Source organism: Equus przewalskii, chromosome 17, assembly GCF_037783145.1.
Source record: "Equus przewalskii isolate Varuska chromosome 17, EquPr2, whole genome shotgun sequence".
NCBI lineage: Eukaryota > Metazoa > Chordata > Mammalia > Perissodactyla > Equidae > Equus > Equus przewalskii.
This window is the reverse complement of record NC_091847.1, coordinates 37,078,192-37,104,338: the sequence shown is the minus strand read 5'-3', so window position 1 is coordinate 37,104,338 and position 26,147 is coordinate 37,078,192. Positions and strand designations below refer to the sequence as shown.

The 26,147-nt window shown below is 45.3% G+C and overlaps 1 protein-coding gene across 9 annotated transcripts; it reads left to right on the top strand.

The window, feature by feature from the left end:
• The first annotated feature begins 6,856 nt into the window (after positions 1-6,856).
• Positions 6,857-25,159, top strand: NR4A2 (nuclear receptor subfamily 4 group A member 2). 9 transcript variants are annotated; one of them, XM_070581354.1, is made up of 8 exons: positions 6,857-7,338; positions 18,837-18,960; positions 19,436-20,301; positions 21,094-21,223; positions 21,613-21,776; positions 22,675-22,877; positions 23,267-23,445; positions 23,595-25,159. In XM_070581354.1, the coding sequence occupies exons 3-8, from the start codon at positions 19,438-19,440 to the stop codon at positions 23,849-23,851; spliced, it is 1,797 nt and encodes a 598-aa protein (XP_070437455.1). In that variant the 5' UTR covers positions 6,857-7,338; positions 18,837-18,960; positions 19,436-19,437; the 3' UTR covers positions 23,852-25,159. The 9 variants fall into 9 exon arrangements, 6 of the variants coding, with proteins under 6 accessions (XP_070437455.1, XP_070437456.1, XP_008537093.1 ...); XR_011528757.1 differs by having other exon boundaries at positions 6,894-7,338; positions 23,388-23,445; XM_070581355.1 differs by having other exon boundaries at positions 6,951-7,338; positions 19,614-20,301.
• Positions 25,160-26,147: the final 988 nt, after the last annotated feature.

Genomic DNA, 26,147 nt, shown 5'->3' with positions numbered 1-26,147 from the left:
AGATTTACCACTTCATTCGTCTTGATCATCCATCAGTTCTACACATATATATATCCCAAGGGCAAATAATAATTATCAAAAGCAGTTCATATTAAGGAAGAGAAACATTTCCTCAAATATAACATAATCTGCACTGAGTCTAACCTAAGTGGAGGTAACTGGCTACATTTTTATGCAGAGCTGTGTCAATTCCCATTTGGTCATTCTCCTGCTTCTAACCATGCCTAGATTCCTATAGGTCTATAAGAAACAGGATGCATTACAGTAACCTTTTCAAGTGACAGCAACTCCCTTCCTACACAAAGACGTTGAAATCATGGAATTATTAAAGAGTACGAATATGAATGTCTGTGTGTGTGGTTGTATAAAGTGGGTGGAGGGTCGTTTTTCTAGTGATAATTAGCTTGACTCTTTTAAGAATCTGAATTCATTTGCTATTTGCACTAATGTTTTGGTTTTGGGCTATAATAAAATACCATACATACATAGTATACCTAATGCTTTGTATGCTATATAGATCGGGGAGCTAACAGACATGCATGGGAAATAAAATACTTAAAGGGAATGAAAAGAATGTCTTAAGTTTAAAAGAGACAAAGAAAGTAGCGAAATTTAAGGAATGAGAATTCTTAAACTTTGTAATTATTGCTATATTTGCGCAAGAATAAAATAAGGAATGCTGTCATATGATGAGTTCTGATGAAATTCAATATTCTACTCTCTCAGAATTTATAACTTTGCTATTCCTGTTATTGTGGTAAATATTTGACTCACAAGGATTAGGTGAACTCTAAGGTCCCAGCTATAAAAATGTGTGACTTTTTCTGCTTCCACATTCATTCGTTTTATGTATGCAATTATTTCTACTATTCACAGATAATTGTAGATAACCTAATGGACAGGTTCTTAAAAATTCCAAGATGAATTGGGGAGAATTCTTGCCTTCATGAAGCTCAATCTAGCAGGAGGGAGAGAGAAATAAAAAAAATTGCATATAGGTCACAATAGAAGGATGTACAGAGTGTGACAAGTAACTGATCAATTTTAGATTATGTAGGCAGGAGGTATGAGGAACAGGGCAGCGTTGCTACCAGGTAGAATTTCACAAAAGCTGGTGCACCAGAGCTGACTCTTGAAGGGTAGACAGCATAGGAAGTTCATTCCAGCCTGAGGAAAGAGCTGATGAAAAGATACTAATACATGAAGCAGCCTGGGCAATTTGAGGAACTACTATTAGTTGACTAGGACTGGAAGATGGAAGCAGGGTGCAGCAATAAAGAAAGAGGTGCGAGATGCACAGAGGCCAATGCTATGTTTCATGTTCCCAGCTTGGCCCATTGAATTCTCTGTTGTGGTGACAGAAGGGTTTAATGTCTCTGTGGAAGAAGAACCTCATCCTTCCTGGAGGTTTAACCAAAAATGGGCATTCCCATTTGCTTTTGACATGCTACTTCCTATGTGATAGTATTAAATACGCCCCCTCCACAGCCCGAGCCCCCAGCCCCCCCCCCAGTAGCAGTAGCATAATGAACTGATATCATATTTATGTGCATTGATCTGATCATCAGGTGAGTTCTGTACTTACTATGCCCCACTACTAAGGCTTTGAACAGGTGTTAGGGACAAGAGTATCAGTTAGGATTCTTTCCAACGCAAATGACAGAAAATCAATCCCAATTGACTTTAGCTAAAAGAGAACTGATTTATTCACATAACTTGAGAATCGGGTGATAGGGTTAGTTCCAGGAACAGCTTGACCCAGGCTCAAATGTCTTCAACACCCAATTTCTCCTTCTCCATCTCTTGGATCCACTTTCTCTACATGGGCTGTATTTTCCAGCAGACTCTTGCCTGTGGTGGCAGTTTACATCTTTCCATGCTCAAGTACAGAGAACAGAAAAAGGGAGAGATCCTTCTGGGTGGCTCCCACACGAGTCCTGACCAGTCACTGTGGCTACCTGGGGTGTTGATTGGTCGACAGAAGGAAGAATTGGTGTAACCCCTGGTACAGATGATTGAGGTCTAGGGAATATTTCTGTGATGACTCATCTGTCATGACATACCTGGATGCTAGAATCATGACCTCACGGGACTCCTTAGCAAGTCCACCCAGGGTCTCCTCTTTTTTGGGCAACTCTTCCAGTATCAGCTCCCAGCTACCTGTTTCTCCTTCAGGAAACACTGATCGTTCTCTGTTATCCTCTCCCGTTATATGTGTCCACGGAATCCTCTTTCCAGTTTTGGGGAAATCCTTTCCCCTTTGAAGATTCTTTAAGATACTCAGCTTGTGTCCTGGAACCCTTTTCCCTGACAATTTAAGATTTTATAAAACAAAGCCAGAAATACTCACAGACCACTTCTATTTGCCCTTCTTTTTGCCTCTTTCTGGGATAATGAATACCTAGCAGGAGACCTGTTTACAAGGGTGGGGAGAGAGGAGAGAAGCAATAGCAGAAAATACAGGGAGACAAAAAGTGTAGACAATTTAGATTTCAACATATTATCCCAAAGATTCACACACATGGTATTTCAAAATAGTAATACAGAATTTTTCTCTTTTTTTCTTTTCTTTTTTCTCTTTCTCTCCCCTTTTCTTTCCCTCTCTCTCTTTAAGATCTGAGGGAGGGGCCAGCCCGGTGGCTCAGAGGTTAAGCACACACGTTTTGCTTTGAGCGGCCTGGGGTTCACCAGTTCGGTTCACTGGTTCGGTTCAGCGGTTCAGATCCCTGGTGCGGACATAGCACCGCTTGGCAAGGCATGCTGTGGTAGGCATCCAACATATAAAGTAGAGGAAGATGGGCACGGATTTAGCTCAGGGCCAGCCTTCCACAGCCAAAAGAGGAAGATTGGCAGCAGATGTTAGCTCAGGGCTAATCTTCCTCACACAAAAAAAATAAAAGATCTGAGGGAACAGAGAGACCAGAGGCAAATAAGCCAGTGGAAGGAGTGGGCCTTAAAGAAGGTGTGTGATATAAATTAAACCTTGACAGGTATTACATGCCATTTTTCTTTTTAGCATGTAATTTATGTATCAGTCTCAGCTAAGTATTTGCCCTGTTCTGACTAATGAACTATAAAGTTTATAATATTTTGTGTTTACAATTTTAAATATTATCTCTATGGAAAAATGATTTTTAAAACTTTGTTGGGTTTCTTTCTGCTGTTCTGAGGATGAACCCCTTATTAGCACCTCTAAATAGCACATTAAAAAAATTATAGCAAAAAAAATCAAGGAACATAGAGTTTTCCACGTGTATCGTCCAAAAATGCCTTTCAATATAATGTACGTAGTTAGGCTCCAGCCAGGAAAACAGAAACCGCTCTAAGTTTTCAACCCAGAGAGAATTTAATTCAAGTAATTTGTAAAACAGGTGACAGAAGAGCTGAGAAGCTAAAAAGAGGACAGTGATTTTCAACAGGATAAAGCCACTTCAACCCTTAAGTTGGAGAAATCAAAGAGAAAGGCAATGCTACGGGTCAGGGGTCACGGGTCACAGGTCTTCTGGCATAAGCTAGAGTGTGAGGGCAGGTGGGGACTACTCTGACTTTTCCCATCCTCCAGCTCTCACTTTCCTGCTCTCCTTCCTACAGATCAGCTGGCAGCCAGATCCCTAGGAAGGCAGAGAAATACTGCTTGCAGGATCAGCTCCGCCATGATACAGGCCAGAGAAAAAGAACGAACAGCTAGGAATGGATCAGAGGACAAACAGCCCTGGGACCCAGAACCCTCAGAAATCATTTTTAAAAATTCACTCTTAACAAATCCCGGTTTGATGTTATAACATATACCAGAAGAACAAAGTTGTTTGTAATGGATCCCCTCAATGAGTTACCAGTCTGTGCAGATGAAAATCAGGGCAACCTTATCAGAAGGGCTGGTTATGTATGTATGGTCATATTTTGAACTGATGCTGGCAGCCCTGTTTATTTTGCTGAATTTAATCAACCTTATTTTTAAGAACACTGCCTGCCCTAATTTCTTGGCCTTTTAAATGCAGAAAGCTCCTAGCTTTATAAGCTAGGTTGCCCCTCTCTTTTCATTAGGAATACTGAGAATCCCTCATCCTTTTTCTTATTAACCTTCTATTTATCCGTGTGAAGGTTGCTGAGATTTGCTTATACTATAACTTCAATGATATTTTCCAAAATGAATTTTCTATCACCAAAACTATAGTGCACAGGGTATGGCAAATATTTGTGTTCATTTCTTTGAAGCCTCAACCTGGCTGGCACCACTCTCTAAACACAGATCAGGATTAACTGAGTAATAAGGCAAGAGTGCACAGTAGTTTCTTTAATAAATTCTTCAATACCGTTACTGTAAGAGGAGTCTTTTCAAAGGATTTAACCTCAGGTAGACAGAAACTTCAGAAATATTGAGAAATGTCCACATTTTAAAACATCCACTATGTTTGAAAAATTGTAACAAGCTTTATGCTATCAAGGAGATCCAAATAAAAGATTTTCCCTGCTTTCAGTTTCCTGTTTCACAAATTTCAGGATGATTGTTTTGTTTTTTTCTTTTGTTTTGAGGAAACGAGTTGTTTCACTGTGTTTCCACTGGTCTCAGAGCTAAGCTTTCTCCCCCCTCAAAAACTGGGCATGTTTCCATTTTAGCCTGCCTACTCCAATTCTCACTGTGTTAGACTTTGAAGGGTAAGGAGAATGGAGAATGGAACCGACTACATTGACAAGGGATAAGAAGTAAGCGAAAGAGTTTTAACTTAAAACTATGCAAGAGGCTGGAAGTTTCAGGAAGTAGCAGTGAAAGAAAAATACCTCTTTATAAATTGCAGAAGAAAGAACTTTAAGACGAAATTAAATTAGAGATACCGAACATTTCATGGGGAAGGGAGACAGATGTGCTTTTGGAACCGGGAAAACACTGGTTAACTTTTGAAGTTGTGATCACACTTGGATGGTGTCAATGTGAAGCAAATGTTTTGGCTCTAAACTTGTTTCTGACGCTTTTACGTTTTCTGCTTTCACCAACCTGGAGACAAGAGAAAAAGGCAGATTCTCGCTCTCTGATGAAGGTCAATCAGAAGAAGACTTTTGCCTGTCTCACAAACACCACTCATTGACAAATAATTTAGCGTCTTTCAAGTGAAAACTTCCTCCTACAGACCACACAAGCCAGATTTGGGGGAAAAATTGGAGAAAGTAGTCCTAGTACATTTTGCTTCCCATAATTCATTCACCCATATGAAAGCAAGCCATATGGGAAAGGGCCTGAGACATCACAGACTGTAATGATGTCCCCTGTCATGAAAACAAAGCATATAGTGACAACCATTTTTTCTCTTTAAAAGAGTTTGAATGGTATAGTTGAATTCATTCTTTCCTGAAGTGACCCTAATATATTTTCTTTTTGCAAAATATACAAAATATTAAGTTGTCAGAAGACTGAATTAGTCTACATTTGGTTATCCTTTTCCCATGAGATACTAGTTGCTTACATTAGTAACTTCAGACCTGAACACAATTATGTCTTTTAGCATCCTAGAATGTTTGTGTTGAAAGTGGCTGAGAAACCACCAGTCCTTCATGTTGAAGATGGAGAAACTGAGGTAGAGAGTGGCTGTGATTTCTGCCAGGCAGCACAGAGGGGCAAATGAAAACAGAATTAAAACTCAAATTTCCTAGTCTTGGAACTCCCAGCCCAGTGAAGCCTTCACTACACCATCTTGTCATGATTGTGAGCCAAGAACCATGTCCTCAGCCCTTTTAACTCACTCTATGCACACCAGGTCGCTTTGCTTGCATCTGCAAATTATACATCAGCATCCCAGAACATTTACAGTTCATGTATCTGGGACATTTTGCTCTGGAGGAGGTAGTAATTGTCTTACTAGTCTATTAATTGATGGTCTCAAGAAAACAGACTACCTCCAGTCATGTATGGGCACCTTAAGCGGCAGGAGGAGTGTGGGGCGTGGGACAGAATTGCCTAAGTACAGAAGCCAGACCGGAAAGTCCCCACACAAAATTTACCGATAGAGTAAGCCTCTTTTAAGTGGCAGCCTTGATGAAAGACCAGAACGTTGAAAGATTATAGACTTCTGGAAAATTCAAATGGGCTATGCTCAAGGCCTATGTTATGTTCAGTGCCGAAAAAACGTGCAAAATGCTATGGGACTGGGAGCATGAGTCCCGGAACCCTTCAAACAACTCCCTAAATTAAAAAAGTAACGTGGGCCTGGCCCCACGAAAACTTGGATAAATAATTCTGGTGGGGTTTGAGAAAAGGAAGGATATGGTCCAGATATAGAGCGGGGTGTAGGCGAAACCCCATGAGATGCAAACACACGCATATACTTTAAAATAAGCTCAGAGAGGACGTTTAAGATCGAAGTTTTTTGTTTTGTTTTGAATTGAGGATTTACTACCATAAACACATCCGACCTGTACCAGAGTGGCTGCGGGAGAGGGGAGAAAGCATCAAGAGGTTTAAATCAATCTGGAAGGAAGTAACACAGCGACAGTAACTCGTCGCCAAGTCCCCTCCACGTCCCCCCGCTGTTCCCCGGTGTGTAAGTAACCGCCCCTCGCGCCGCGGGGGGGAGTTTGCGGTCCCCACCCCGGGGTCTCGCAGCAGGCGGGCAGGAGGATGGCTCAGCCAGGCGCTCCCGGTACGGCGCGCGGCGCAGGGCTGGCCGGGGCGGGGCAGGGGAGCGCGGCGGGAAGGGCCGAGGGCGGCCGAGGGAGGGCGGAAGGAGGCTCGGGAGGCGGGAGGGAGGTTTTATTGTTTCCTCCTGCCCTCCTCCTCCTCCCGCGCCCTGCCCCGGCGTCACTGGAAAGCCGCCCGAGTCGCCCGGCGGCGGGTTATTTATAGAGCGGGCTGCGCGCGCGTCACGGAGCCCGGCCCGGCTGACGGGGCCGCTGACGCGCTTGGCCGCGGGGCCGAGTCCGCGGGGCTGCGCGCCGGGCGCCGGCGACAATGGGCTTCTGTGTGTGCAGCTGCTGCCGCCGCTGGGGGCCGGGAAAGGGGGGCGGGCGGCCGCTGCCCGACCCCCCGCCCTCCCGCCCGCGACCCCCGAAAGGTGATGGGCCTTTGCTGCCCCTGGCCAGGACCCGGGCCCCGCCAGCTGCTTTTCCTTTTTCTTTCTTTTTTTTCCTTTTTTTTTTTTTTTTTTTTATAAATTTCATCAGTAAGTTCCTCTTGCCCCAGCCTCCACTTCCACTTTCCCTGGTTCCCCTCTCTTGCCCCCTAACATGACGAGAGAGGGGGATGTAGCCTGCCAGGGGCCACCACTTTATGCGTCCCGGGGAGCGGGAGCCGCACAAGGCGCGCCCAGCGGGGGATGCGGTGACCAAGGGGCCGGGAGCGCCGGGCAGGTAACGTATCCGGACCCGGAGCGGGGCTTTGTGTGGGGTGGGGGAGGGGGAGCGGGGTGCGTGTGAACGCCGGGCAGCCCCGCCGGGACTCCTGTCTCCCCCGCTCCTTCGCCCCCCTCGCCTGCGCGCAGGAAGCCCAGCTGGGTGTGTGGCGCGAAGAGCGAAAGAGAAACTTCTGCGTAACTGACTAGACGAGGCTCCTCCCGGGAGGCCGAGATAATAGAGGACTCCCCCGCCCCCCTCCCCTCGGGTTCTGTCCTTGTACGGCCCCCGCCCTGCGGAAGGAGGGGCTGGCGAGGATTTTAGGGACTTCCTGGGCTACGGAGACAAGCTCTGAACCGTCCCCTTTCAGCTGCCGGGAGCTGAGAAAGCTTGCCCTGGAGCCCCTCGCACGTGGCAGGCAGGCAGAGAACTTGCTGTGCCTTCTAGGAAATTGCAGTCGATTTGTAATGCAGTTTCGTTAATTGGGAGTTCAAAATTAAACTTTAATAAAGCATTTGTGTCGTCTCGTCTAATTGTGAAAGCTTCCATCCGTCCTGGTAGATAGACTCGAAGTCTCAAGTTAATGGCGCTAAGCTAGATTTCCCCCCCAAGTACAATTCCGTCAGCCGTCGTCGGCGCAGCTGGATTTCCGTAAGGTACAGATGTTGCTAATGGCAGCTTAAGCACGGATGGGCAGATAGCATACGGAATGCAACATGTTGCCATATGGTTCCTTTAGCCTTTCACCTCCAGGGATATCAATCACATATATTCTGGGAAGAACTTAATGACTCTCTGAACGGCAAAATGAATTACCTGGTACAATTTATATCCCTTGACCTGATCCGTTATAACAACAGGAAGATAGCATCTCACAGTTCCTGTGGTATAAATTGAGCGACAGAGCTACATTTCAAATTCTGTAACATCTATTTGTAGTTTGAGGGGCCCTGTTCAATCCTTCTGGCTGTAAAATCTGTTTCTGTATTGCCTTCCCCCTCCCCTCTGCCACCTCTGGATGATACAAAGTTTATAAAGTTTAGCAACACTGTTGTCTTAGAGATTGCCAATCAGCCGACCAAATACTAATCGATGAGAGTGTGGATAAATGGAAAATATGATTTCCACAGCTCGTTACTTAAGAGGTAGCGATCTTTAGGAACACCATACTTTTAGAATCCAAAAAATTAGAGGACTCCTAGGCAAAATGTGTTCTGCCACTTGTTTCAATATAACTCCTAAATCCATTAACTATTTGAAATTTTGGGCTTTTTTTTTTACGCTTCAAACATTCTTAAGCTTAGTAAAGTAACGTACAGAAAACAGTGCTCAGAAATATGAAATGTAAGAGATATAAGGAAGACCTCAGCAAACCAATTTCTGTAGCTCCCCCCCCACCCCATGTGTGTACTTTAACTTGGATCACATATGTGGTGGCACGGGTCTTGTTTTCCCCCACCCCAACGTGTGAGTAACAGCATACTGAAGTCACTGCTTAGATTCTAGTAGAATGATTCTGTAATATTTCACTGGTCTTATTTCAGATATCCTGGTGACTAATAAAATGTTTAATTGATTGCCTCTAATCTTAGATTACAAACATGGTTGTCTTTTTACCGTATCCCTCCTTTTTCCTTCACTAATGCAGAGAGGCAACACTGAAAAACAAGAAATAAGGTCAAAAAATAACTTATGGTGACTTTTTTTTGACTTTTACCTATTAAGGGATATCTGAAAGCTATAGATAGACTGTCTTTAAAAGATTTTGCTTCCAACAATATGTAAACCATGTTAATTCATGTGAACTAGCAAAATACACAAAATAGACATAAACAATCTAAGAAAGTACATATTTTCATTCATGTCAAGTTTCAGAAAGTTAATATTTTGAAAGTTTGTCTACACATTACGTCCTTTCAGAATCATTTTGAAATTACAGGATAATGTTTTGCCTTTTTGTCTCCTTTTGTAATGGCTGATGATTTGTTTCTAGTGCTTGAGTTAGTGCAATAATTTTGATTATCATCAAATAATATAAGATCTTTTGTGTATGTATATAGCAGAAAATCTTATACAGAACACATTAAGATACATCTGAGTTGTGGCAGTCTTTTCTGGCGGCTGTTTTTGGTAATCTTTTCATGGCTGAGATTTTATTTCTCTCTGTAGCATCAGCACTCAATGAGTGTCACCCTTGATCAGTAGCGAGCTTGTCAATAATGACTCCATCTCTGTGACTTCTGAATAGGCAGTGAGTGTGTCCTTTAATCAGTCACACTGCACTTGCCTTATAAAGCTGTTATTGTCATGAGCAGATATTGCAGCCTTTTGTTAGGCCCCATGATTATTAACGTGTTCCTCCTTCAAAAGCCGGGCTGAAAGTCCTGCTGTGCTTCCTGTCAGAATTCAAGTCCCTTAGTAAATAAAATCCTAAGCAGCATCATTTGCTTTTGCTCAAGTTATAACATTACATGTAGTTCGTGAATAATTTTGGGCCCTTTTGTAGACATAAGCCATGTTTATTTTTGGTAAACATACACAGTAATAAAAATATGTGTCTTGTATCTTCACTTTTATTTTAAATGAAGATTTGATGGATGTCCATTGTTACTCTAAATGAAGTGGCTGACTGCCAAGGCGATCCCTATAGCTGGAAAGTCCTAGCGTCGTTATTGTCTACCAGGGAATGGCTTTCTATTTTTTGAGCTCTAAACTTCACCTCCCTCTTTCAATATTGCCCTTCCACATTGCTAATCTAAGAATTGGTTTGGATATGAAAACTTTTGGAAATGGGTTTGTCTTCGCCAAGTCGATCTGCACGGGTGTTTCTTGTGGCCTGCTGGTTTACAGCCTTTTTCTTGAGCTGGCATGTTTATTTTAACTGAAAAGGAAGAAATACTGTTAGAACAAGGTCTATTCCCATGCTCTAAGTCATTTTAACTGTGATGTAATCCTAGCTGCTTTCTTATTTTTGACTCACGAATGTATTTTAAAATATTTAAGATAGGGCAGATTTATGCCTTTCTCAAGGTAACATGGGACAAGTTATGGCTAGGCATTAGGCCTCTCACAGAACTCTTCCTTCGAGTGAGTGAGTGGGGGTGGGGAGGAGAGCCATCAGGAAAGAGTTTATAGTCCCCAGCACACTGGCTGTGTGCTTTTCAAATTCAAAACCCACATTGCTGCATTGGAAACTTGTTTCTCTCTTTTATAGTATTTCATTTTTAAAGAATTTTTGAAAAACTGTCAATCTGTAAATATTTAACCAGCCAAGCAGGAAACAGTCTTTTATTTCCAGCTCTATGCAGCTTTGTTTTTATCTGGGTTGGTGTGAGTGCCATGTAAATTAGACAGAAAAATTTGACTTGGTTTTCCTTACTTTGACTGAAGATTGACAGGGACTTCTTTTAATTAATCTTGTTCTCTCTTGTGTTCTGTATTCAGATATTGAAATACAGTATTTTTATACATTTATAAGATTGTGTTTGCATTTATTTAATTTATGTTTCTTTTTTTTAAAGCATGTAGCCTTGAATGTTTGTTCTACTTTTTTTTTTTCTTCACATCATTACTCTGGTACTGCTTGATGTAACTTGATTAGCTCCCTCCCCAGTCATGATTGGTAATTAAAATAGGCATTAAAATTAGTCACTTAGCAATTTTGCTGTTCAATTGGCAATTAAATTACTTAATTGCAATTAAAGTCCTAATTTTAATTGGCAAAATGATAGATGTAGATTTAAGATAATATGTATAAATACTTTAATAAGTGTCTATATAAGGATTACTTAATTACTCAACTTCAAGTTTATGCTGTTAACTTTAGAACTTTTAAGTGAGCAATGAAATTTATATTACATCTATTTGAAGGATATGGTAATTAGATTTATTACTTATCACTATAAGGGTCCTTGCTATAAGTTACTTTTGTAGTGTTAAAATTGTAGACTTGATAATTGCAGAATTATGATGAGGAAAATAGCATATTTGTCTTTGTCATAATATATCAATGCCGTATCTTCATTTTTTATTAAATTGAGGGGTTCCAATCCACCAGTTAGCCTGAGGAAAAACATCGAAAGTTATTTTATCACAAAAGATAGGACAAAAACTAGCCAGCTGTGATATACATATAAAAACTGTTACAAAGTGTATATATTTTATCTGCTTAAAGAAAAAGCCATATAATACTGTGATGGTTATTAATGTAATTAGCTACTTGTAGAATTTCAAGTGTCCTTGATATTTTTTTTTAGCATGTAGCAACTTATTTTCAGAATCTTTAAAACGTATTTTAGGACTTTGTAGATTTTAATGACTCCCCTGTTTACTGAAATTAGCAATGAAATCCAAAACCAAAGTTACTCTTCCTTGCTTAGTCAAAAAGAATTCTTACATAAGAAAATATTGGTGGTTGTCAGGGGCTGGAGGAGGGGAGAATGGAGAGTTATGTTTAATGGGTATAGAGTTTCAGTTTTATAAGTTGAAGAGTTACGGGCATGGATGGTGATGATGGGTGCACAACATTGTGAATGTATTTAACATCACTGAATTGTATACTTAAAAATAGTTAAGATGGCAAATTTTACGTTCCGTGTATTTTAGCACAACGAAAAAGAAAATATTAAGTGGTTACTTTAAAAGCAAATATTTAGGAGATTGTTACTGAGAGTCAAGCATTAGAGAAAAGATGAAGAATTTTTATTATGCAAAATACTTTTTGAGTGGCATGAGGTTTTACCATATGTTCAGTTTTATAATTTTAATTTACAAGTAGATGCTTCTAGAAAAAATGTGCTGTTTTCTTCTGCACATCTTTACACATTTCTAGAACTGAGTTCTGAATCGAAGTAAGACATAATTTTTCAATTCTTTGCGTTAAGTGGTTTTTGGTGGAAAATGGGCTGAGTAGAAGCCCCAGCCACCCAAAATGTGAACATCAGCTAAGCAATTGACTTGTTTCCAAGCATCCTATAGGAAAGGAACAAATGATTGATTGACTAGTATCCTCTTAATGCAAATGAAATGGAGAAAGACAAACAAAACACTTCAAGGTTAAAAAATGATTTTATATTTTTCAGAAACTGAAATTTTTTTCAAAGTGAAAATTTCTTTCTTCTATCACTAATGTCAAACTTTCTGCCAAAAGGCAACAAATGCCATGAATGTTAAGTTTGTCCAAATATAACTTAAAATATATAGCTCATTTTTATGCTTAAAATAGGTTCCATTAAGTAATTTTATTATGAAATATCTTAAAGTTACCTCAACTCTGACAGCATAACAGTTGTGTCTATTCACTATATCTGAATTGTAATGGCTACTCTGAGTTCATTTTGGGAGAACAGTGAAATAAATCCCCAAAGGCCCCTTTCCCATGCATTAAGATAGAAAATCCTATGGTATTACATCCATGTTTGCTTTCTAAATTATACCAAAAGCTCAATTTTATTAAGTATAATCTACCAAGCCATGCATAAAATAAAATACTTTGGTTTAGATGTGAGTTTATGTATCATTTATATTGACTTTTTCATAAAAATATTTTTCTATACATGCATCAATATGTTCTGCTTAATATTGGTTAATATCATAAGAGATAATGTAGTAACATTACTTTCCTAAACGCTTTTCTGAGGTCATCTAATGGTATATATTGATAGTAACAATAATTTTGTAATTTATTTTAGTTGATTTCAAAAGAAGGAGCTACCTATGGATAGGACCAATTTTTACTCCTATTTAAATTGTTAAGAAAATAGACCTTCATTTTGGGGTAACATTATACATTTTTACATGGCAATAAAGTTATATCAGATTCTAGGCTTAAAAAAACCATTATTGTCATTTTCATTGAGTTATACAATGGATTATATTCAAGAGTCTATTTATGTTCAAGAATCTTGAAGGGTTGCAGTCATATAAATGCAGAATTTCAGTTTCTTTTAGCCTAAAGCATCATTTTAACATTTTCTTAAAGGTTGTTCCATTCTACATTTTGATTCCATTATATGTGTAATTAAACCTCTATGCACAAAAGCATTCTCTTATGTACTAGCAAATACACCCACAGGAATCCCCCTCTAAACTATAATTTATTTAAACATGTAATCATAGGATTTTAAAACATGCTTTCATTTTTCCAAACTATATGCCAATTTGAACTGCTTAGTGATAAAATGAGAGATTTTATTACCATTTCAGTTTTTTTCCCTCTGTGATCTAACAGTAAGTTAAACATGGGCAGGAGGAAATAAAGAAAATCTGTTGTGAACCTAATTCCACGTGTCAAACTGTTTCCCTTTTCTAGAAAAAATGGAAGACAGTCAAAGGTTTGTAGTTATTTATAAATTCCACCACAATACGAATATTTGGGCCTGCAGCATGTGCTTTTCGGGCTTGGCCTAAGTAGTAAATAGCTAGAATAGCTAGTTGTGTGTGTGTGTGTGTGTGTGTGTGTGTGTGTGTGTGTGTGTGTGTACACGTGTGTGTACGTGTTATCCTCCTGAACGCTGTGGAGTCAGGCCCCCTACTGACAGGATCAGTCAATTACAGACATTGGCGGTTCTACTGAGACTTGGTTCCCTGTGCCCCTGGTTGGGACACAGGAGACTGGAGTTTTGAGCGTGGTCTTTCTTTACACGTTCTGATGCCCGTGCTGGATTCTTCCCACCCCGAAAGCACATCGGAGCCCTACCCAAAAAGCCAACCCAAGAAGTAGCTTATCCAAAGTTGGTTTAGGTGAGTTTATCGGTCTTGCATCCAGTGTGTCTTTCTAAGAAGTAACGATTCCCAGGAACTAGAATAGGTATTTGAAGAGGAGAGAGAGGACTTTTATAGGGATTTTAGAATAGAAGGGAGAAAGTCCAGCTTTTCTCTCATTTTAATGTTGTATTTAATCACTCTATTCCCAGTTACTAATAATTATTATAAGCTGCTTTGAAAACTGCCTCTCGGGTCTTGGGTGCGTTAAAACTTGGGCAAAGGCTCTGTTATCAAGAAGCCAGACTCGACAGGTTGCTGTTACAGAATAAAGCATCACATTACAATGTTTGTCTTCCGTGGAGCTCACTTTAAGAACTCCAGAACACTTTTCCACTCTGTGGGAGAGAACTCTCAGGTTGTCCCCAGATTCAACCCAGGCTAAAGGCAAGTGTTTTTTTAATGGCAATAGGGGAGGAGGAGCGTGTGGAGGGAACACATATACTTGGATGTGCATATTTGTGTATAGAGGGTGATGGTTACAGCCTTAAAGTTCTCCCGGCCCCCGCTTTCCTAGGAATGTATTAAAAAATAATAACTGCCACCCCAGCGTGGCTGCGCTTGAGTTTCCGACTGCCTGAAAATAGCCGCCTGGAGCCTGGCCCACCGCTGGGATCAAGGAAAGCTCCCCGTGGCCGCGCCCTGCTCCCTTGCGGAAGGGGAAGGGAACCCGGGAGGGCGCCACCGAGCTAGAGCTGCTGCTATTTTGGGCCCAGCCCGGCGGGTGCGTCAATGCCTGCGCCCCTGCGTCACCGCCACCCCCACCCCTTTCCTTCTCCCCTGCTCTCCAAACTCTCACTTTTTCCCTTTCGTTCGTGTGGAGTCGCTTCTGCCCACGGGGCTCTGACGCTACCGAGCGCATGCTAATAAGCTATTCTTCACCCTCCTCCCCTGATCCCCCTACTCACACACCCTCACCCGCCACCACAACGCCCCCCCCACCCCCCATTCACACACACACACACACACACACGCACACACACAGACTTCCTGGTTTTATTTTTTCTCGCGCCCGCTAGGGCACCGCTGAACCGCAGCGGCGGCGGCAGCAGCAGCGGCAGTCGCAACATCTGGGGGGAACTTAAGGTGGTCACGTAGGTTTTCTTGAGGCTGCGGCGCAGAAGAGCCTGCGGCTTCCCGGGGCAGCCGCAGGGCACCTGACGGCAACGCCTCTCCGGTCGCTGGGGAGCCGGAGGCGGCGGGGAGCGGGCGGAGGCGGGGGTGCAGACCCGAGCCGAGCAGCTCCGGAACGCCTAGAGTGCCACGGCGCTTTCGGCCCAGACCGGGAACATCAGGATGGGGGGGAGTTGCAAATGGGCCCCCCGCAGCCTGGAAGCAATCCACGCCGAGGGAGGAGGGGCTGTTGGAACTCTCCGCAGGCGGAGAAGGGGGACGCCTCCGAACCTCCCTCCCCTCCTCCCAGCCTCTTTCCGTCCCTCGCCAGAAGCCCTCAGAGGCCCGCCCAGCTCGGGCCGAGGGACGGGGAAGGGGGCTCGCTGCCGGGAGAAGTGACATTTCCTTTGCTAGAAAGCGCCTTGCGCACTCGGCGTGGCGGGTGGATGGACTCCGCAAAGCGGGGTCGGCAGCGACTCGGAGCGCCGCGGGGGTGCGGCATGCTCCCCCTGCCAGCCGCAGCCTCTCTCCTAAGAGGGCTGGACGCACACACTTGACGCTTCGCAGAGATGTCCGCGTCCCCTCGCCCTCTCCCCATGTTTTGTCTTTCCCTCTTGGCTCTGGGAGTGAGGCTGCAAGAGCCCCTGTGTTTCAGAGGAGGGTCGATTTATTTCCCTAGAACTCGTGGAAGGGTACGATTTGGCGGGCACTGAGGAGTGTCGAAAGTATTAGAGTTGGCAAAACGTGAGATTAGAGCACCTTTCTGCAGAAGGCGCACCTGTTGCCCGCTGCTCAGCTGCATTGTCTGCGAAAGGAAAGTGGGCAACGCCTCACTCTGACTTTTGGGGTCCCTGAAGGGCTAGGTCACTGTCTACCCCCTCCCTACTACTCCCCTCCCCTCTTTACGCACCACGTCCTACCTCGCACGTGGGCAGTGCAAGGCAAGAAGGGAACAGAAAAAACAGGCCCTACTCACTCCCTTCCACCTTGGACTCTGTGTGTGTGTGTGAGAGAGAGAGAGACAGAGAGAGAGAGAGAGACAGAGAGAGAGAGAGAGACAGAGAGAGATGGAGAGAGAGGGAGAGAGAATGCTGGAGGAGGAGGAGGCCAGGGACGGGACAGGAAAAGGGGGGATGCACCGGGCTAGGGAAGTCCCACCCCAATTGCCTGAGCCCTCTGAGCGTCTTGTGTCATGGGACATCTGTAGCGCTTCCGCTAATGGGGGTGACAATTGTGGTGGGTGAGGTCAGGGCGCTGCCAGGCACACCCCATCCCGTGCGATTCCAGGTGCTCGCTACCTGGCCCACGCCAGCGTTCTCTTCTGCTCCGGTTTTTGTTGCACCCTCCCCCACGTGTGAGCGGCCTGGCGGCAGCGGTGGCGCGGGGGCTTGGGGGAGGGTGAGGTGAGATGTCGCGGCGCTGTGGGTTGCGCGGACCTGAGTGGAGAGGTCACACCTCTTTCGGAAAAAAAGAAAAAAAAAAAACCCCAAGCTGGCTACCAAGGTGAACCCAGAACGGTTCCCACCTTAAAATCGGCCCTGCTCGTGACGTCAGGTCGGAAATATACCAAAGCGAGCGCCGGCCAGGAGTCCGGGGAGCGCGGCGGCGCGGCGATTGGGCGGCGGGCCGCTGACGCGCGCTGACGCGCGGAGACTTTAGGTGCATGTTGGCAGCGGCAGCGCGAGCCACATAAACAAAGGCACATTGGCGGCCAGGGCCAGTCCGCCGGCGGCTCGCGCAAAGCTCTGTGGTCCCGCTCGCCAGCCCAGCCGGCCGCCTTGCCCTGCTCCCACCCCGCTCTCGGCGGCTCGACTCCCTTCGCGCCTCTCGCCCACCCTCCCCGACCCTGCCACCCGGACTCGCAGAGGGAACTACTCTTCGGCCGAGTTGAATGAATGAAGAGAGACGCCGAGAACCCCTAAGTGAGTAGTTACAGCCGGTGCAGCTCGCATTCTTTTATCCTTCTTTCTTCTTTTGCACGTCTCTCCTTCCACATGCGTGTACAGGTTCTTTGGAAATGGGCGCCAGAGGCGCGGCGCGCGAGCGGGGCCGGAGGATGGGGAATAGGTGCGCGCAGCTAGAGGGCATTTGTCCGAACTCCAGCTTTGGCACTAGGGGGGAGTTGGCTCCCAACAGAGGCTTCCAGGCTCCTATTGGTAGAGGTGGAAGGGAGGCTTGCATAGTTAGGGGAGCTGCGAACTTGCTCACGGAAATATGCGCAAAGTTTGCTCTTAGTGCGGAATTGATTGTGGCCTTTGGGCACGGGGACTCCAAGTCCTGTGTATTCGAGGGGCCTGGACGCTGCCTACAAAGTGACAAGGAGAGAGAAAGTTCTTCAGTTTATGTGTTGCTTGGGAACTGTGTCACCGCGGCTGGCCAGCGTGCCAGGGTTTCCTGGATATTGTCGAGTGAGGGAGGGGGGAGGGGGTTGTTGGTAGAGTGTCCTGTTACTAAGTTGCCTGAAATGTCTGGTTTTGACATAAGCCGCTCTTGTGTATGTGAGTGTGTCAGAGAAAGACAGAGACAGAGAGAATATGTAAAAAGCACAGTTCCGAAGCTGCGAAGTTATCAGGGAGTTAATATCCAGCACAGGCATCTCTCTCAGGCCTGTGGGGGCCAAGCTTCTCCTTTCTTTCCACTTTTTTCTGGTTAACCTCCCTCCCCTGTGAAGCAAGATTATGGGGGGGGGGGGGGGGACAGAAGGAGTGCGTGTTTGGCTTTCTTTTTCATTAGTAATAAGATAGTCTATGCTCAAGAATGCCTTCCCAGTGGGAACATCTGAAAGTTACTAGGACGAGAGAATGCCTTGTTCCAGCAAGAAGGCAGAGTGGGGAAGGCTGTATATAGGGAGGATGTTCCGCTTGCTGTGTTGGGAAGTGCTTCTCAGGTTGGTGCCAATACCAGATAACCAGTATTTCCCTCCCTCTGCAATTGATCTAAGATGTTCCTGGAAAAACAGGATCTCCTCTTTCCACCCATTGACCAGTAAAGATGTTGAAAGGCAAGTTTCCTGGAAAAGTGAATGCCAATTCACCTGTATTCCCAAACTCAGTGCTCTCCAGAAGCACTTAGGAAATCCAGATGCTTCCATTCAGATTGGCGTCAGGGCTGCCCAGGCCTTGCTAACGTTTTGTAACCCGTGGGGGTAGAGGGAGAGATTGTTTTCTCATTTTATATTCTTGACTTCTACTTTCTTCGCCCTCCCAAAAGAAAAGCCAGTTTCACCACAGAAAAAAATTCGACAGGGTTCCAATGCTGTATTTTATTAGACTCTAGTTTTTCCTTATTGAAGTCGGAATTAAACTAAAGTGGAAATGACACTCCCCTTGCACCCCTACACTCACATCCTAGCAAAGGGGCCAATTTATTACATAAGTATTAAATAAGTACATGGAATACCTTTTCTTCTCCAGAACCCTCTCTCTGCAAGGATTTACACAGTGCAATGAGTGGCATTTTCTGTTGTTTCCAGCCATTGCTTTTACACATGCATTTTAACTGCTAAGTTTGATAAAGGCCACACACTAATTTCCAATGAAACAGTCAAGGAGGGCACAGAAGGGCCTGCCTGGCGAGTGTACAAATGTCCAGCTGAATCTGTCTGGAAAGTCGCCCTGAAGCTTCCTGTGTCTGTATTGCAGGGAAGAGATCTGACAGGCTGGACTCCCCATTGCTTTTCTAAAAATCTTGGAAACTTTGTCCTTCATTGAATTACGACACTGTCCACCTTTAATTTCCTCCAAAACGCCTGTAACTCGGCTGAAGGTTAGTGCAACTTCCTTTCTTTCTTTCCCTTCCCCCAGTTGCCTAAACGTCAAGAAACAGGGTGACACGATCTTCCTCAGTAAACCCTGTAACTTAAGATTTTCCCGACCCATCGCCTTCGGGAACAACTTTTTCATTGTGCAATTCAACTTCATTTCTAGAATGAGCTTGTTGAACCCGAGCCTCAGAGGAAAGGCTCATCTGAGCGGGATTGTCCGTGGAAGAGGGTGAAGGGGGAGGCGTTTGGAAATATCCGGGAACGGAGACCCTCAATGGCTCTCTAGCGCTGGGTCTTTATTTGATCAGCCTTTCCATGCCCTGCACCGTTTTGTTCCGCAGCAGTCGCGCTCTCCGCCCTTCCCCTCGCGCCCCTTTCACCGCCGCGGGCTGCCGGTGTAGCTCCAGGTGTACCCGAGCCCGGGAGAAAGTGTTCAGTTGACCAGGCTGAGTGTATATTACCCTGTTTCATTTCCAGCCATGCCTTGTGTTCAGGCGCAGTATGGGTCCTCGCCTCAAGGAGCCAGCCCCGCTTCTCAGAGCTACAGTTACCACTCTTCGGGAGAATACAGCTCCGATTTCTTAACTCCAGAGTTTGTCAAGTTTAGCATGGACCTCACCAACACTGAAATCACTGCCACCACTTCTCTCCCCAGCTTCAGTACCTTTATGGACAACTACAGCACAGGCTACGACGTCAAGCCACCTTGCTTGTACCAAATGCCCCTGTCCGGACAGCAGTCCTCCATTAAGGTAGAAGACATTCAGATGCACAACTACCAGCAACACAGCCACCTGCCCCCCCAGTCTGAGGAGATGATGCCGCACTCCGGGTCGGTTTACTACAAGCCGTCCTCGCCCCCGACGCCCACTACCCCGGGCTTCCAGGTGCAGCACAGCTCTATGTGGGACGACCCAGGCTCCCTACACAACTTCCACCAGAACTACGTGGCCACCACGCACATGATCGAGCAGAGGAAAACGCCCGTCTCCCGCCTCTCCCTCTTCTCCTTTAAGCAGTCGCCCCCCGGCACCCCAGTGTCTAGTTGCCAGATGCGCTTCGACGGGCCCCTGCACGTCCCCATGAACCCTGAGCCGGCGGGCAGCCACCACGTAGTGGACGGGCAGACCTTTGCTGTGCCCAACCCCATCCGAAAGCCCGCGTCCATGGGCTTCCCAGGCCTGCAGATCGGCCACGCGTCGCAGCTGCTCGACACGCAGGTGCCCTCGCCGCCGTCGCGAGGCTCCCCCTCCAACGAGGGGCTGTGCGCCGTGTGCGGCGACAATGCAGCCTGCCAGCACTACGGCGTGCGCACCTGTGAGGGCTGCAAAGGTTTCTTTAAGGTGAGCAAGAACGGGGGCGGAGGAAGCAGGTAGGGGCCCCCTAGTGCCCGGAGCCTTGGAGTGCGCGTTCTGCCTTGGTGCAGGCTTCCCACACCAGCTGGTCTGGGGGGTCCGACTCCTGGGTCCGCCGAGGCTGCCCTGTAGCCACCGACGGCCTGCGGCGGGGCTCCTGGGTGCCTGAGGACGGCAAGTAGGAAGACCGGGAGACCCGGGGTCGCATCCGCTGCGCGCAGCCGACCCGGCAGGACCCCGCCCGAAGTTGCTAGAGCCGGAGTTGGAAGAGGGTCATTTGCATGTGCTAGGAGCTGTCTTCTCTGTTCAGATTGAAATTGGTTAGGACAGAGAACCGTGTCTGAGCTAACCAAGTGGAACAGAATTCCCTATGGTCAAATTAAGTGATCTCTTTATTTCGCCATCCTGATTGAATAATCTTATCATTTTAAATAGAGAAGGTCTCCAAGGAATGTAAATAATATGAATGCCCACGGATTTGTATTTACTGAGCGTCTCCTTCTCCTTCTCTTGGCATATAAAACACAGCAAGGAGCGGCAAGGTTAGCTCAAATGTTAACGCTATCAATTTTCTTCAGTTAAATGCCCTGGGGGAGGAAAAAGAAAGGAAAGAGAAAGAAAAGGAGAAGGAAAAAATAAAAAGGAGTTGTGTGTATGTATTTGTTTGTAGGGAGGGAGTGTAGATCCAGCCGTTCAGAAATTGTCTCTGGATTCCCTGGGTTGCTGGACTTTCAAGAGAAAAATGTAATAATTTTCGGCCTGTATTATCTCCTTTTGCAGCGCACGGTGCAAAAAAACGCGAAATACGTGTGTTTAGCAAATAAAAACTGCCCAGTGGACAAGCGGCGCCGGAATCGCTGTCAGTACTGCCGATTTCAGAAGTGCCTGGCTGTTGGGATGGTCAAAGAAGGTAGGTCGGGGCAAGCAGCCCACTCCCCAGTCTGCGCTCTTGGGAAATCGCTGCTCCTACCCCAACCCCATTTTCCACTTCCCAGAGCCGGGGGTCTCCCGGGTCCTCCCACCCGCGTCTGGCCTCCACGACCCGGCAGCTGTCTGCTTGCTCATCCTGCCCTGGAGACAGCCGCCGGGCCATACTTTCCGTTAACTATACGGCCTGTTTGGAAGAAGATGGAAAGCAACCCTGCATTTTTTAAGTGTCTCGTCAGTGAGGGCTTTACAAGCCTTGGGGCCCTGCGCCCGGCCGGGCGCCCCGCGGCTCTGGCCTTCCCCAGGGAGGGGCCGAGGCGGCAGCTGGGTCCTGCTGGAGGGATCGGCGCTAACCGGGCTGTTCCTTTGCAGTGGTTCGCACCGACAGTTTAAAAGGCCGGAGAGGTCGTTTACCCTCGAAACCGAAGAGCCCACAGGAGCCCTCTCCCCCCTCGCCCCCGGTGAGTCTGATCAGTGCCCTCGTCAGGGCCCATGTCGACTCCAACCCGGCTATGACCAGCCTGGACTATTCCAGGGTAAGAAGCTGACGGGGTATCATGTGGACAAACCGGCAGGACCCCTCCCCACAGCCATCACTAACCCCAGGCTCAAGGGATAAAGGAGGCAAGCAGGCCTGTGGCTCCCCAGCTCTGGTCAGCTCAGCAGGAGATAGAGAGACAGACAGACAAACCGTGTTGCTGGGGGTGTACCCGTGAGGACAGGGCAGAGGAAGAAGGAGAGGATAGGCCCCAGTGGTCAAATCTGTGTGAGCTGCCCATTCCCACTACCACAGTATACACACATACTCACACACTAATGCCTCTCATGCCAAAAGCAGAGGCTGTGCAAAATGCCCCCACTTGGATTCTATCCCCCATCTTCCAGAGATGTTTCCGTCCTCATCTTCTCTGGCTCTGTCAGGGTGCGGGATGCCTGCTTGGGGGTTGGCGAAGGGAAAGAGAGAGGGTATAAGGAATGGCAGTGGGGCGGGGGTCAAGTGGTCAGATTCCTTTTTTTACCCCAGCTGTGAGGAATGTGTGGGCTTTAATTGGAGGGAGTGTGCTGGGCAAACCTAGAAGCCACTGCAATTTTATGAAGATTTGCAAAGGGCGTCTCTGCTCCAGACCCACTCTGGGACTGGCATGAATACTAACGTGTCAATTGTTTTGTGGAGATAAGAGTGAACGTTTCCCAGGGCTGGATGGCACTGTATTTAGTCTGTATGGAAATGGTAATTTACATATTTAAAGCAGCGACCTCATAGCACCATCCCTAATTGAATTAATTGCCCCGGAACATCTAATTTCCGTACTGGTCAGAGAAAGGTTTAATTGTTATAAAAACCTGGCTCCCCTACTAGAAACGGGGTTAGCAATTTCACGGGTTATATATTTTAGAGAACCTCATTAAGTGCTTTTTAAAATGAAATTCCAGTTCCAGGCGAACCCTGACTATCAGATGAGTGGAGATGACACCCAGCATATCCAGCAATTCTATGATCTCCTCACTGGCTCCATGGAGATCATCAGGGGCTGGGCGGAGAAGATCCCGGGCTTCGCTGACCTGCCCAAAGCCGACCAGGACCTGCTTTTCGAGTCGGCTTTCTTAGAACTGTTTGTGCTGCGGTTAGCGTACAGGTAATGAAGGAGGCAGTCCAGGGAGGCGGGGAAAGGAGGAAGATAGGAATCCAGAAAGGAAAAGAAAGAGGGAAAAGGAAAGGGGGGAAAGAGGGAAGGACAGAATAGGAAATGAAAGAGGGAAAAAGGAAGGAAAGGCTAGTAGACTAAAGGAAGAGAAGGGAAGGAGGGAGCCCGGAAGCCTTGGATGAATGGAATGGAGGTGGGATAGGGGGCGTTCTTGATTGTTATGAAATTAAACCCTTTCAAGGTCCGCTGGTCTACATTTTATTAACTCTTCGGTAATTAGGTGCCTCTTAAATCCCTCATTTATTGCTCTTCAAGTAATTAGTTGTTTAGCTTTTCTCTCTCTCTTTTTCTCCCCTCTCTCTCTTTGGTATTAATTGCAGGTCCAACCCAGTGGAGGGTAAACTCATCTTTTGCAATGGGGTGGTCTTGCACAGGTTGCAATGCGTTCGTGGCTTTGGGGAATGGATTGATTCCATTGTTGAATTCTCCTCCAACTTGCAGAATATGAACATCGACATTTCTGCCTTCTCCTGCATTGCTGCCCTGGCTATGGTCACAGGTCAGTACCACAGGCACAGGGCACTTCTCCTCCAGAACTGCCCAGCGGGATTTGTCCCGGTTTTCCCTCACCACCGGTGCTCCCTGGTCCTGCCAACTAGCTAACAGCTTTGTGCCTTCCTCTTTTGTTTCTGATTGTGTTTTCTGCAGAGAGACACGGGCTCAAGGAACCCAAGAGAGTGGAGGAACTGCAAAACAAGATTGTAAATTGTCTCAAAGACCACGTGACTTTCAATAATGGGGGGTTGAATCGCCCCAACTATTTGTCCAAACTATTGGGGAAGCTCCCAGAACTCCGTACCCTTTGCACACAGGGGCTACAGCGCATTTTCTACCTGAAACTGGAAGACTTGGTACCACCGCCAGCAATAATTGACAAACTTTTCCTGGACACTTTACCTTTCTAAGACCTCCTCCCACGCACTTCAAAGGAACTGGAAAGAAACCTAAAACTGTCCAGAGGGGGCAAGTCACAAGGGCAGAGATATCCCTCTGAGCTGCCTCAGCTCTAGCCGGCCCCCCGCCCCTTCCATAAAACCCCCAGCCCCTTGATCCCTAAAGAAAAAAACAAAAAAACAAAAACTGTTGCTATTTCCTAACCTGCAGGCAGAACCTGAAAGGGCATTTTGGCTCCGGGGCATCCTGGATTTAGGACACGGACTACACACAATACAGTGGTATAAACTTTTTATTATCAGTTTCAAACTCAGTTTATTGTTCAGAAGAAAGATTCCTAATGTATGATGGGAAATGTTTGGCCATGTTTGGTTGTTGCAGTTAAGACAAATGTAATACACACACACACACAGACACACACACATCTCGTAAGGGGACCCACAAGTATTGCCCTTTAAAAGACTTCAAAGTTTTCTGCTGTAAAGAAAGCTGTAATATATAGTAAAACTAAATGTTGCGTGGGTGGCATGAGTTGAAGAAGGCAAAGGCTTGTAAATTTACCCAATGCAGTTTGGCTTTTTAAATTATTTTGTGCCTATTTATGAATAAATATTACAAATTCTAAAAAATGTGTGTTTGCAAAAAAAAAGAAATAACTACACAAAAAAGGGACAAGCATGTTGATTCTAGGTTGAAAATGTTATAGGCACTTGCTACTTCAGTAATGTCTATATTATATAAATAGTATTTCAGACACTATGTAGTCTGTTAGATTTTATAAAGATTGGTAGTTATCTGAGCTTAAACATTTTCTCAATTGTAAAATAGGTGGGCACAAGTATTACACATCAGAAAATCCTGACAAAAGGGACACATAGTGTTTGTAACACCGTCCAACATTCCTTGTTTGTAAGTGTTGTATGTACTGTTGATGTTGATAAAAGAAAGTTTATATCTTGATTATTTTGTTGTCTAAAGCTAAACAGAACTTGCATGCAGCAGCTTTTGACTGTTTCCAGAGTGCTTATAATAGACATAACTCCCTGGAAATTACTGAGCACTTTGAATTTTTTTGTTTTTTTTAATGTCTAAAATTGTCAGTTAATATATTATTTTATGTTTGAGTAAGAATTTTAATATTGCCATATTCTGTAGTATTTTTCTTTGTATATTTCCAGTATGGCACATGATATGAGTCACTGCCTTTTTTTCTATGGTGTATGACAGTTAGAGATGCTGATTTTTTTTTTCTGATAAATTCTTTCTTTGAGAAAGACAATTTTAATGTTTACAACAATAAACTATGTAAACGAACAGAATTTTGTCTTCTTTCTGGGTGAGGAAAAAATGATGACTAAATAGCAATATACAATAGACAGAGTTGAAGATTGATTTGGGATAGGTCACTTGTTCAACATCTGAGTTTCAAACTGACAGCCTAGACTAATTCTGGCAAAAGGAACTGGAGCATTGAACTAATTATCCAGAGAATTCAGTCCAATATTTTTCCTTAACCAGAATTTTCCAGTGGAGCAACCTACATTGATCAGAATCAATTGAGACTATCTCAACTCTTCTGTTAACTTGGCTACTAAGTGCAGCCTTCAGAAGAGAAGTTCAGGAGACCACACAGATTTTGAACTTTTGCAAGATCCAAAGTCCTGTCAAGTTTCTGTTTGGTACAATGTTTAGAAAGTCTTTTTTAAGACTCAGGAAGTCAACATGGATTTGAAATGTGTTGTACCTAATCTCTGATTTTTCCAATTCCTGTTCTTACTACTGTTGTCTAGGGTCTTGGAGAAAGGGCCAAACATTTCTGGCCCTTTGGGCCTTGGGTCAGGGGTCTTTGGTATTGAGCAGAACTCCACAGGGGCATTTCTTACAACTTTTTGTTTTTCTCTGTCAGTGAATAGTGATGAGATTCAATTTGCAGTTTTGGAATAATATTTCTGCCTTGAAGGTTGTCAGAGAAATGATAAAATATCCGTTTGTCAGGTCCTGTGTCTGGCATAAATCAGTTATACCACAGCCTGTAGGATTCCACCTAGCACCAACTTTTAGCAAAGACAGTAACTAACGCTGTAGAAGCGGATTACAGTCTGAGCTTGCGCTCAGCGGCCAGGTCCTTGGGCGGTGGAGTCGAAGTCCCTCGAGTTTCACTGCAGGCTAACTGCGAATTCATTGGCAGCGCAAGATGGGGACGGCCTTCTTCCATAACCCTGGTGACTTACAGATGGCCTCTGGGTCACTGCGATTTACAGAGAATGTTATTATTTTTAAAATGCAGAGTTAGTACATTGCCGAGAG

Excerpts from the sequence above, each read along its gene's own strand:
- NR4A2 (XM_008538870.2), top strand. The coding sequence starts at position 17,087 with ATGAATGAAGAGAGACGCCGAGAACCCCTAA. Across the intron at positions 20,302-21,093 it reads GCTGCAAAGGTTTCTTTAAG|CGCACGGTGCAAAAAAACGC; the intron begins GTGAGCAAGAAC and ends CTCCTTTTGCAG. Across the intron at positions 23,446-23,594 it reads TGCCCTGGCTATGGTCACAG|AGAGACACGGGCTCAAGGAA; the intron begins GTCAGTACCACA and ends TGTTTTCTGCAG.